At 46.0% G+C, this 12,838-nt stretch overlaps 1 protein-coding gene across 1 annotated transcript in view; it reads right to left on the minus strand.

Annotated features, from left to right (window-relative positions):
* Positions 1-3,730: 3,730 nt before the first annotated feature.
* The window catches only part of LOC138246426 (uncharacterized), a 222,782-nt gene continuing 213,674 nt past the window's right edge, over positions 3,731-12,838 (minus strand). Inside the window, exon 5 of the mRNA XM_069201035.1 lies at positions 3,731-5,075. Coding sequence (XP_069057136.1) covers positions 4,969-5,075 — 107 coding nt within the window. The 3' untranslated portion in view covers positions 3,731-4,968. The remainder of the gene's footprint in view (positions 5,076-12,838) is intronic.

Genomic DNA, 12,838 nt, shown 5'->3' on the forward strand with positions numbered 1-12,838 from the left:
AGGCATTGAGTAGATGAAGAGGGGGAAGCAGCACATAAGGAAGAAAGTAAAACATGGAATGGTAGAAGCAAACAATGGAGAAAAGAACAGAGAGAGAGAGAGAGCACGAGTTGATAGAGAGCAACATGAGGCAGGGAGAAGCGCATATGCGAGAAAGTAAATGGGGTAGGGAAGAAGTCTACATAGATAGCAACATGGAGTATGGGGTGGGTAACTTCAGGTTGGAAGAAGCATGGAAGAGACTGCAAACACCATGCAGGAGAGAAAGAGAGTGGGAAAGCTGGTATTTGGCAGGTAGGGAGAAGCTCACTGAGGAGAAAGCTGAAAAACATGCACTCTCATGGGGCGCTTAACCCAAAAATATATAGTAGTTCTGTAAAAGTAAGCAGTTTGAGGTTAGAAGTCAGCCAATCAAAAGAGTGGTAAAGACGCAATGCTATACAGGAGGGTGAAACACAAGAATAGGAAGGCAAGTAATCAAATAAGTAAGCAAAGGACAGTGGCAATAGAGCCTTCTGGTGCTAAGCAATAGTCTGGCAGTAAGCCACTTACATTCACAATAGGTCTTTCACAATAAGACCTAAAAATGGACTTGATGTGCAGATGCCATGCAGAAACGCCTAGACAAACCATGAATACATTTTGGGATGCAATACCGAAAAAACCTGATGAATTGAATTACACCAAATTTGCCAGAAAGTTAAATCATTACTTTGGAAGTGTGCTTTCATTACATCTGGTGTAAATCCGCTAACCAATTTTTGACACATCAGTGTTTACATTATAGTGACATCTGGACAATTACTCCAATGGGAGTCTCGCAGTTCTCCCTCTGTACAACAAATTAAACAAGCATTCGCAATGCAATGGGCCTCACGTTTGCTCGGGTTGGAGCTATTTGCATTGTAAACTACTAACCGGACTTTTCTTGCCACATAATCTGAAGATTAAAAGATAAACAGTTTCACATAAGCGAGCCGATGGCCGTGAAGCAAACACACAGAAGGAAACAGAAGTTAGGTTGCATTGAAACATATTGGCAAAAGTACAATTATCCATATTACCAGCAAAAGTGCAATTATCCATGTAACAGGATCGATGTCATGCAAAGTGCTTGACTACTGCCCAGCGAGATCGCACTACCTACCAAACAAAGAAGAAAAAGTAGTCCCGAAACCATACGGAAAACATGGAGCCTCATATGTTTTCAGTAGTTGGTGGTGTGCTTAAGAAGGGCTAAACACCAGAAAAGGCATGACGTATGCATGCCTTTCACTAATCAAATCAAGCTAATTTTAAAAGGCAAGCCCACAAACCAACCAAAGTGATGGGTGTTGTTACAAGCCCGTAGAGATAACAATGGGGACAGAGCGCTTTGCACGCTCCACCCTAAAAAACTAGAGCACTGAAACCATGATTAAAACACCTGTGTGTGACCCCCACCACGTGGTACTGCAAACAAGGGAAACAGGCTCTGCAAAAAATAAAGTTAGCAGTGAAATAAAAGCTACTGTGGCCACAATCATGGTGCACTGTAAACCTGATCACCCAACTGTGTTTTGGCACCACCCGCTGTTCCAGCAACTATAATCAAAAGTGGTGGTGTGCAACCACAAGGAACCATGAAGTGAACACCACCCAAGGCAGCTGCTGCAAACACAACAAACATAGAGCTTAATTAAGTTATATAAGTTTAACATTGATTCAGAGACAGTAAACAACACAATGAATAAATGCTGCCCTGTGACCGTAAAGAAAATCAGAAAGTGAGCAGCACCCAAGCATCAACTGTAACCCTAGATAGAGAGTACAAATGCTTAAGAGTGACAAACCATCTGAACAGGGGACTGAACCCTGGAGCCTCAGATTAAAGATCTGAAAAAGATAGGCCCTGGTAGATGAGCAGACCCATTTAAGTGAGGTCATTTAACATGTTACTGTAATTCTTCTGCAAGGCCACTAAAATAGTCACTACCGCAGCAGAACTCAAGGTGCAGCAACCAGTGTGGCTCACTCGGACCATGCCTCCTCGTGTTTAGAAGAATGGGAGTAGAAGCCCCACATGCACATTACGTAGGTTCTTTGCATGGAGATGCCCATTCAGCCATTGCAATTCGTGTTCTAGAGATTGAGCTATTCAGGAGCGCAAATGGTTCCACCTCCTCACCTTGCAGAGTTTACATGTCCGTGACAGATGGTTTGTGTAGTGTGCGTATGTGGGCACGGCCAGCACTCGCTCACGCTCCATAGCAGGCCACTGAAAACACACAGAGCACTCTGCATGAACTCCCACCCGTTCTGAAACTAAAATGGACACGTTGCTCTACCACCACAATGGAAATGTTAGAAGGCGCCACCCCTCACACAGCCGCAAAGAAGCAAGATGAATGCAGTCTACTGTGACAGCAACTTAAAAGCTAAAATTAGGTGCCCTCAAATAGCCACTATGTATCAAAGTGAATGTGGTGCACTGCCGCGAAATCAAAATGAGGCGCCGAAGCTGCTGCATTAAAAAATAAACACGGTGTACTGAAACTGTGAAGTAAACACAAAACTGCAATGACCCAACCGCCATATCTAAACTAAAAGTGGTGCATTGAAATTGCAAACAAAAATAAAATGTGGTGCCCCAAGCAGCCACGATAAACAAACTAGATGTGCTGCACTGTAACTTTTGAGGCAAACACAAAAAGCACCACCTCCAGCAGCTGCAATAGTAAAGTAAACGCAGTGCACTGCAACCACAAAGTAATAAATAAACACTGCACCCCATGCAGCGGCAATAATCAAGTAAATGCGGTGCACTGCAACCACGAAGTAAAAACAAAACGTTGCGCCCCAAGAAGCTGTGATATGTCCAAACAAGCAAGATCGCGCTGCAAACAAAAGATAACAAGCGAGATCGCACAGCGAACAAAAGATAATAAAAAGTAGTCCACAAACCAGACGGAAAACAGCAAGCCTCGTGTGTTTTCAGTACTTGGTCGCTGCGCTCGAGGAGGGCTAACCACTGGAAAAGGCATGACGTATGCATGCCTTCCACAAATGAAAGCAAGCCTATTTTAACAGGCAAGCCCATGAACCAATGAAAAACACTGATGTGACGTAGACGGGGCTCTGAGCCCTTTTCTAATTCCTAAAGCGTCTCGCTAGCAATACGCATGCGCAAGTGCATGCGACACAGGCTCAGCCCTTAAAAGTAGAGTAATCTGATTGGCCAGTCAATAAGCTGATTAGGTGGCCACAACATGAAGAAAAAAAACCATGACCACCATTACAGGAGATAGAGCCTCGGTGCTCACCCCCTGAGCTTTGATGAACAGTGCTGTTATAATTAGGTATGGCAATAAAATACAATAGAAATTCACTGAAATAACCTAGTTATTTACTTCATATAAAAAATGTGTCAACATTTTTTTTTGTATTCACAATTTATTTCCCATGGAATTATCGAAATGCTGTTCCAAGATGGCATGCAGTTGCTATTGATTTTCCAATTTCAGATCAAATTTACAAGCATTGGCAAAGCCAAAAGTGTCAATCAACAAGCATTGGTAAAACAAGACAATAGGTTTTTCCAATGCGTGTTCCTTCTTGCAATGACTGAACAACCTGTCCCATCACATTTATACTTTTTCTGCGCCGAATTACTGTCATTTTTTTATGCAAAGGCGGCGCAAACTTACAAAATACAATTGTATTTTGTGTGCTTGCACCACTTTTGCGTCAAAAAATGACGGTTATGCGGCGCAAAAAAAAAATACAAATCAGGGCCTTAATGCTTTATCCTGAACAAACCTTTTTTACAGGTCATCTCTACCGCTGCCAAACAAACGATACCTGGTCCAAATTGATTTGTGCTTCAGCCACATATTTTGCTAGTTAATGCACATGAAATTGATCTTTCATCTCTGTTTACTCAAAGGACAGCTTCTCTTTCATTGACCAAACTGTGGGCCGCCTCACCATATTTCATTTTATGTATTGAATAATGATTATGAATGTGCAGTGTTGCAAAACTCAATTCTTTGCAATTTGGCAACTTAATTTACATTTCGCCTGAATAACAGAGCTAGCTAGTGAAGGGCAGCAAAAAGGTGATAATGGAACCCTTTCCACTGCACAAACATGTTCCTCGTGCATCTTAGAGCCATTAGCTGCCTCACTGCAGCTCCACCACTGCTCGCCTGTTTTCTTTCCTCTGCCGTGTGTGGGAGGACACTAGCACTCCACGTCCAAGATTAGGTCCTCTTCATCGAACGTTTTTGAGGTACAGAGAATAGATGGAAAATTGGGCCGTAGTTGTTTCATCATGCAATGACCATGGTTGTAACAATCCCTGCTTTAATGATTTCCTGCATATCCTTTTATTCTTTGAGTTATTTTTTTGAAATGGCAATGTGTTTTATTTAAAGTGCGGTGGTAACAGGAAATCCTCTGATTTGTTGGGTAAATCCTATTTTGTGTATTCACCGATGGTGGAAAATCCTCCGGTGGGATTAATTGTTCCATTGGGATAAAATTGCTGGTAGATTTTTTAATTCCCTTTCAATCGGGGAATTTTCCATTACCATAAAATAGCAAATCAGACTCTATAACTGTGATTACATTACCTTGTATTGTTCATAAATATTCTTGCTTGCCACAGAAAAGGGAAGTAAACAAGCTCCAGACAATTCATACATAGGGAAATATAATTTGACTTAAAAAGTTGTATTCAGTAGCTGATCAAAGAAATGATTATCAATGTCATATCTTTTAAGGCCGCTTTCTAGATAAGCATCTTTTTTTAAATTGAACAATTACAAAAATGCTTTTGAAATGCAGCTACATGAAACACGCTTTACTGTAATGACATCTGATAGGCAATGATGAGAACAGCACAGCAGGTTGTCTTCACGGATTTCTGCTCAGTCGGTGTTCTGTACAAGTAACAACTGAATGCAGAGCCCCCGCTTCTCCTGGCAGTCACTTAACTTTGAAGATCACCAGAACCATGATCAGAATCAGCAGGCGGTTCACGAACAGCAGCACATAAAGGAGGGTGGGTTCCTCAAAGTCATGCTTTTGTAAAACTGAAAGTAAAGTAAATGGTTTAATGAGCCACTTTGTGAAAGTGCATACAGTTTAGCAATACATAAACTGCTCAATTCATTAGCCCCATGGAACTCTTACATTTCCACAGGGAACTGTTTATGAAAATGGCTACGTTTGTTCATACCTGTATCAACCTCCAGTAATTTACTTTGTTTTGTCAATTTTGCACTGTTATTTCTTCTGTTTTAAATTATCCTTTCTACTACTATATTCCTCCCATTCTCTCTTCATATGCCAGTTGTAGTCTCTCACCATTCCCGCCTCACTCACAGTCCCACTCCGTTACATGTTCTTCAACAGTAAATTTCATGGACTAATCATGAATGATTCCTAGTTGTCTACCATTTAATTGCACATCACAACCTGCATCACACCTATTGTTACATCCAGCATTGTTATTGCATCACTCCATGGCAAGCACAGCTCAATGCACTAATCTTAGCCCAGCACCACTTTTGCCCTGTACCCCAGTACTTCCCCACTAATTTTCTGTGTTCTGTCATCCCCTGCTTCTGACTCTTTCCTTGTTCTCTTTCCGTTTTGATAGAAATGGCCATCTTTTAAGAATCACAGCACATATTTTGCATTCCTCCTCCTCTTTCGCTGACCTCGTTTTTGTTGGCTTTGGGACTCTGGGCACTTTACCACTGCTAACCATTGCTAAACAAATACTTTCTTCTGAAAATAATGTAACATGGCTCATACCCAATTGGCATATTTAATTTACTTTTAAGTCCCTAATTAAGTGCACTACATGTGCCTAGGTCCTGTAAATTAAATGCTACTAGTGGGTCTGCAGCACTGATTGTGCCACCTACATAGGTAGCCCCTTAACCATTTCTCAAGCCAGCCATTGCAGGGCCTGTGTGTGCATTTTACTGCCACTTCAACTTGGCATTTAAAAGTTATTGCCAAGTCTTAAACCCCCCTTTTATTACATATACGTCACTCATACGGTAGGCCCAGAGTAGTCCATGGGGCATGATGATATTTAAGTGTTAACTCAAATGTCTTAATTAGAAATTATTAATGAACGTTTATGTATTTTGAATAACGAAAATTGTAGAAAATGACTAATGTACAAAATAATGTGCACGTTTGAAATTGTGACCTCGGAGAGTGGTCGTCAAGATTCACGAATTATATTAAAAGAACCACTAACAGATGTGAAATATTGAAAATGTATTAGAATAACGCAGTAGTATGTCATATTGAGAGGTATAACTTATGTTTTGCATTATATTGTAGAGCTTAACTTTGCCCAAGTCGTGGCCTAGTTTTGCCAGGCCTCGTGCAGAAGCTGATTATTAACGTTCAATGAAAGATGCTGACAAATCAGACTAACCGTGAACTGCTTATTGTTTAATAAAATTTGCTTAGCTGAAATATTTCCATGAACCGACGGACAGGAGGCGATGGAAAATAGAATGTATCAACTACTGTGTAAAGCGCTTAGAGCGTACTTTCCCAGGACTCGAAAAATAGAGACACTGACTGAAGAAGAAGATGCAACATTTTTTATACCTGACACGCCAAATGATGAGAACATCGCAAAGTAAACCAATTAACAGTCTGGGAACTGTGTAATATTAGAATTCAGTGATTTGAATTGTGAAAATTATTGGACAAAGTAAAATTGGGTGATTAATTGACCAATTAGGAATTGGGGGATTGTCTGGGTGACTTTGATATAATGCTGTGACAAAGAAGGAAAAACTTCAGATGAGATAGGAGACGAGACGGATGGAGAGAGATGTCAAGGCGATTCGAGATTCTGTCATTGGGCTCATGCTCTTGAGAGCCTGATGTGATGCTGATCGATTGATGACCTGAGGACGAAGACTGACTTGTTGCTGATCCATGCCGAGGATAGGTAGATATGACAATCTGACTGAATTAACTTTTGTGCCTTTCTTTCTTGGTACCAACTGCACTGTTTAAATAGTTTTTCTTTCCTTAGCTAGATGTTTTCCAAATTCATGTTCAAAACTGTTTTCGCATGAAGTCCCCCATGCTGATTGTTAGAAATGGGGTTTTTGGTTGGCAGTCAGGTTACCCCCTGTCCAAGCAAAAGCCCTCACTCTAGTCAGGGTAAGTCACACACAATCCAAGATTATCCTGTGCCCACCCTCTGGTAGCTTGGCACGAGCAGTCAGGCTTAACTTAGAAGGCAATGTGTAAAGTATTTGTGCAATAAATCATACAATACCACCATATAGCACCACAAAAATACACCACACAGTGTTTAGAAAAATATATAATATTTATCAGGATAATTGTAGGTCAAAAAGAATAAAGTTGCAATGGGGAATTGTAGAGATATCACTGAAAAGTGATATAAAGTGTCTTAAGTCTTTAGAATATAAACAAAGTCTCTTTCAAGCACAAGTACCTGGTTAAGAGTGGAAAATTCTCCTCAGAGGGCCACAAAGGAAGAGGTGCGTGGAAAAAGGGTGTGTGCGTCGATTTCTCCCCAGCACACACGGACTCGCGTCGTTATTTCCCACGCGGGTAAGTCGTGCGTCGTTTTCCGGCGCGCGGACAGTCTCTTTCTGTGGATCGCGGGGATTACCAGATGTCCCGGGTCTGTGCGTGGATTTTCCTGCTTGTTCTCCGGCTGCGCATCGGTCTGCGGGGCTGCACGTCGAAATTACGATCTCACGGCAGGTGTTGCGTTGATTTCTCCTCTAGAGGTCGGTCTGCGGGGCTGCGCGTCGAGATTACGATCTCACGGCAGGCGTTGCGTCGATTTCTCCTCTAGAGGTCGGGCGGCGTTGTCCTTGTGAAGCCGTGCGTCAGATTTTCGATCGTCCCAAGAGCGTCGCGTCGATCAGCGTCGGTGTGCGGTGTTTTTCTCGCCGCGGAACAAGCTGTGCGTCAAAATTTTCGGCGCACGGAGCGTCCAAGTGAAAAAGAGAAGTCTTTTTGGTCCTGAGACTTCAGGGAACAGGAGGCAAGCTCTTTTCAAGCCCTTGGAGAGCACTTTCACAGCCAGACAAGAGTTCAGCAAGGCAGCAGGGCAACAGCAAGGCAGCAGTCCTTTGTAGAAAGCAGACAGGTTAGTCCTTTGAGCAGCCAGGCAGTTCTTCTTGGCAGGATGTAGTTTCTGGTTCAGGTTTCTTCTCCAGCAAGTGTCTGATGAGGTAGGGCAGAGGCCCTGTTTTATACCCAAATGTGCTTTTGAAGTGGGGGAGACTTCAAAGAGTGGCTAAGAAGTGCACAAGGTCCCCTTTCAGTTCAACCCTGTCTGCCAGGGTCCCAGTAGGGGGTGTGGCAGTCCTTTGAGTGAGAGCAGGCCCTCCACCCTCCCAGCCCAGTAAGACCCATTCAAAATGCAGATGTATGCAAGTGAGGCTGAGTACCCTGTGTTTGGGGTGTGTCTGAGTGAATGCACAAGGAGCTGTCAACCAAGCCCAGCCAGACGTGGATTGTAAGGCACAGAAAGATTTAAGTGCAAAGAAATGCTAACTTTCTAAAAGTGGCATTTCTAGAATAGTAATATTAAATCCGACTTCACCAGTCAGCAGGATTTTGTATTACCATTCTGGCCATACTAAATATGACCTTCCTGCCCCTTTCAGATCAGCAGCTGCCACTTCAACAGTGTATGAGGGCAGCCCCAATGTTAGCCTATGAAGGGAGCAGGCCTCACAGTAGTGTACAAACGAATTTAGGAGCTTTACACTACCAGGACATATAACTACACAGGTACATGTCCTGCCTTTTATCTACAGAGCACCCTGCTCTAGGGGTTACCTAGGGCACACATTAAGGGTGACTTATATGTAGAAAAAGGGGAGTTCTAGGCTTGGCAAGTACTTTTAAATGCCAAGTCGAGGTGGCAGCGAAACTGCACACACAGGCCTTGCAATGGCAAGCCTGAGACAAGGTTAAGGGGGCTACTTAAGTGGGTGGCACAACCAGTGCTGCACGTCCACTAGTAGCATTTAATCTACAGGCCCTAGGCACATGTAGTGCACATTACTAGGGACTTATAAGTAGATTAAATAGTCCAATCAGGTATGATCCAGAGTTACCATGTTTAAAAAGGAAGAGAGCATATGCACTTAAGCACTGGTTAGCAGTGGTAAAGTGCGCAGAGTCTAAAAGCCAGCAAAACAGGGTCCAAAAAGTGGAGGGAGGCAGGCAAAAAGTTAGGGGTGACCACCCTAAGGCATGTCAGGTCTAACATGTGTCCCCCCCAGCTGAAAGTGGGGAGAGCTACCCGACCTCCTGGGAGCTCTCATCGCTAAGGCGGAAGTATCTGGAGAGACCATCAGCATTGGTGTGGTCAACCCCTGGGCGATGCTCCACCGTAAAGTCCATCCCCTGTAGGGAAATGGACCATCTCAAGAGTTTTGGATTCTCACCCCTCATCTGCATGAGCCATCTGAGGGGTCTGTGGTCTGTCTGAACCCGGAAGTGAGTCCCAAACAGGTAGGGTCTTAGCTTCTTCAGTGCCCAGACCACAGCAAATGCTTCTCTCTCAATAGCACTCCACCTTTGTTCCCGTGGTAATAGTCTTCTGCTAATAAAGACTACTGGTAGGTCTAAGCCCTTCTCATTCAGCTGTGCTAGAACAGCCCCTATGCCATGCTCTGAAGCGTCTGTCTGAACAATAAATTCCTGGGAGTAGTCAGGGGCCTTGAGCACGGGGGCCGTGCACATGGCTTCCTTCAGAGAATCAAAGGCTTTCTGACAGGCCTCTGTCCAATTCACCAACCTAGGTTGTTTCTTGGAAGTGAGTTCAGTCAAGGGGGACACAATGGTACCATAGCCCTTGACGAACCTGCGGTAGTATCCAGTGAGGCCCAAAAAGGCTCTCACCTCAGTCTGTGTTCTAGGTGGTTGCCAGGCCTTGATAGTTTCAACCCTGCCCAATCTGGCACTTACTAGCCTTGATAGTCAGGCCTGCCTGTTGCACGGCCTGAAGCACCTCCTTGAGGTGGAGCAGGTGTTCCTCCCAGCTGGAACTGTAGACAGCTATGTCGTCTAGGTAAGCTGCACAGAAGGCATCTTTACCAGCTAGGACCCCGTTAACCAACCGTTGGAAGGTAGCGGGGGCATTTTTCAGCCCAAATGGCATCACCCGGAATTGGTAATGGCCATCAGGGGTGGAAAAAGCAGATCTTTCTTTAGCCCCCTCAGTCAGGCCAATCTGCCAGTACCCGGAAGTAAGATCGAACGTACTCAGGAACTTGGCAGCGCCTAGCCTGTCAACTAGTTCATCAGCTCGGGGGATGGGGTGAGCATCAGTCCGGGTGACTGAATTGAGACCCCGGTAGTCCACACAGAACTGGAGTTCTGGTTTCGCACCTGGGGCAGTAGCCTTGGGAACCAATACCACAGGGCTGGCCCAGGGACTACTGGATTTCTCAATAACCCCCAAAGTCAACATCTTGGAGACCTCCTCCTTGATGCTGGCCTTCACTTTATCTGACAACCTGTAAATTTTGTTCTTTACAGGAGCACTGTCACCTGTGTCAATGTCATGCACACAGAGGTGGGTTAGTCCAGGTGTAAGAGAGAACAGGGGGGAGAACTGTTCTAGCAGCTCATAGCAGTCCCCTCTCTGTGTTGGAGTCAGGGATTCAGAGAGATTGACACACCTACTGACCCATCCCCTTCTTTGACATCGAGGAGGTCGGGGAGAGGTTCACTCTCCTCTTCCATGCCCTCATCGGTGACTAGGAGCATACTGACCTCAGACCTCTCAAAGTGAGGTTTAAGCCGGTTGTGATGGAGGACCCTTAGGGGTTGCCTAGGGGTCTTGAGGTCCACTAGGTAAGTGGCCTCCCCTTTACGCTCCTTGATCTCAAAGGGGCCAGTCCAGCGGTCCTGGAAAGCCCTGGGCTCTACTGGCTCCATCACCCAAACTTTGTCTCCAGGTGAGAACTCAACTAGAGTGGCCTTTTGGTCGTACCACTCCTTCATCACCTCTTGACTGGCCTCGAGGTTACTCTGGGCCTCCTTCCAGAAGCGTTGGGTTTGTTTGCGTAGGGCCAGCATGTAGCTGACCACATCCTGTGGAGGGGCCTGGGGAGCTCTCTCCCAGCCCTCCTTGACGATGCTTAGGGGTCCCCTGACAGGGTGACCATAGAGAAGCTCAAAGGGGCTGAACCCCACCCCTTTCTGGGGCACCTCTCTATAAGCAAACAACAGGCAGGGTAAGAGGACGTCCCACTTACGCCTCATGGCCTCAGTCAGGCCACCAATCATGCCTTTCAGGGTCTGGTTGAATCTCTCAACCAGCCCATTGGTTTGAGGATGATAAGGGGTGGTAAACCGGTAGGTCACCCCACACTCATCCCACAGGGTCTTCATGTATGCAGACATGAAGTTTGTGCCCCTGTCAGACACGACCTCCTTAGGGAATCCCACACGGGTAAATATTCCCATCAGGGCTCTGGTCACCACCTTTGCAGTCACTGTTCTCAGAGGGATTGCCTCTGGATAGCGGGTGGCATGGTCCACCAAAACCAGGATAAACCTGTTGCCCAGGGCAGTTTTGGGGTCCAAGGGACCAACAATGTCGATGCCCACCCTTTCAAAGGGGGTGCCAACGACTGGGAGTGGGATCAGGGGAGCTTTAAGCCGTTTCCCTGCCTTCCCACTAGCCTGGCAGGTGGGGCAAGCTCTGCAGAAGTTATCTGAGGCTTTCCTCATTCTGGGCCAATGAACGTGGGTGTTAAGCCTGTCAAAGGTCTTGTCTTGGCCCAGGTGTCCTGCCAGGGGAATGTCGTGAGCCAGGCCTAGTAGGAATTTCCGGTAACACTGGGGGACCACCAGCACACGGTGTGGCCCAGGACCTGGAATTCTACGCTCACTGTAAAGGAGATCATTCTCCCAGTAAATATGGTGAGCGCCAGAGGCGTCACCTGCTGCGTGGTCAGTGGCCTGCTTCCTCAGACCCTCAAGGGTGGGGCATTCTCTCTGCGCCTTGCAGAATGCTTCCCTGGTTGGCCCCCCCTCTACTTGCCAGCCAGCAAGTTCAGGTAGGTTACCCAGGGCAGCTATGTCCTCCCCGGTTGGCTCGGGGGCCTCCTCTTCCTCAGGGACCTCGTCTACCACCGTGGGAACATTGGAGGCGGGTTTCCCGCGCCCCTGGCCCCCCTCTTGGGCGGCTGTCTGGGCCATTTTCCCAGGCTCCAGGCGCCCTTGACTCCCTTCCCGGGCAGCCATGGACCTGGTGGTCATGCAGACCCACTCAGGTAACCCTAACATCTCCAGGTGAGATCTGAGCTCTACTTCTTTCCAAGCAGTGTGCTCAAGATCATTGCCTAACAGACAATCTACAGGCATGGCAGGACTCACAGCTACTTTCAGAGTACCAGAGACCCCCCCCACTCAAAGGGAACCAGAGCCACCTGTAGGTGACTCTCACGATTGTCAGCGACTATGACCTGGTGGAATGTATTAGGGACTATCTGCTCTGGGGACACCAGCTGACTCTGGATAGTAGTCATACTGGCTCCTGTGTCACGCAGAGCCTCCACCTTCTGCCCATTAATGGTGACCCACTGCCTGTACTTGGAAGTATTTCGGGGCATGTGGGCTTTGGGCACCATTTCTCTTTCTCCCAGGGACACTAGGGAAATCTCTACTTGCTCCCCAAAGCTATCTGGGTCCATCTCCCCTCCAAGCGCTACACTAGTTAGCCCAGGTGTCTGTCCGGTAGTGGACGGTGCCCTTTTGGAGCACTGGGGGTCGCCTTTATAGTGACCATACTGGTAACACTCCA

This window comes from Pleurodeles waltl, chromosome 7 (genome assembly GCF_031143425.1).
Source record: "Pleurodeles waltl isolate 20211129_DDA chromosome 7, aPleWal1.hap1.20221129, whole genome shotgun sequence".
Lineage (NCBI taxonomy): Eukaryota > Metazoa > Chordata > Amphibia > Caudata > Salamandridae > Pleurodeles > Pleurodeles waltl.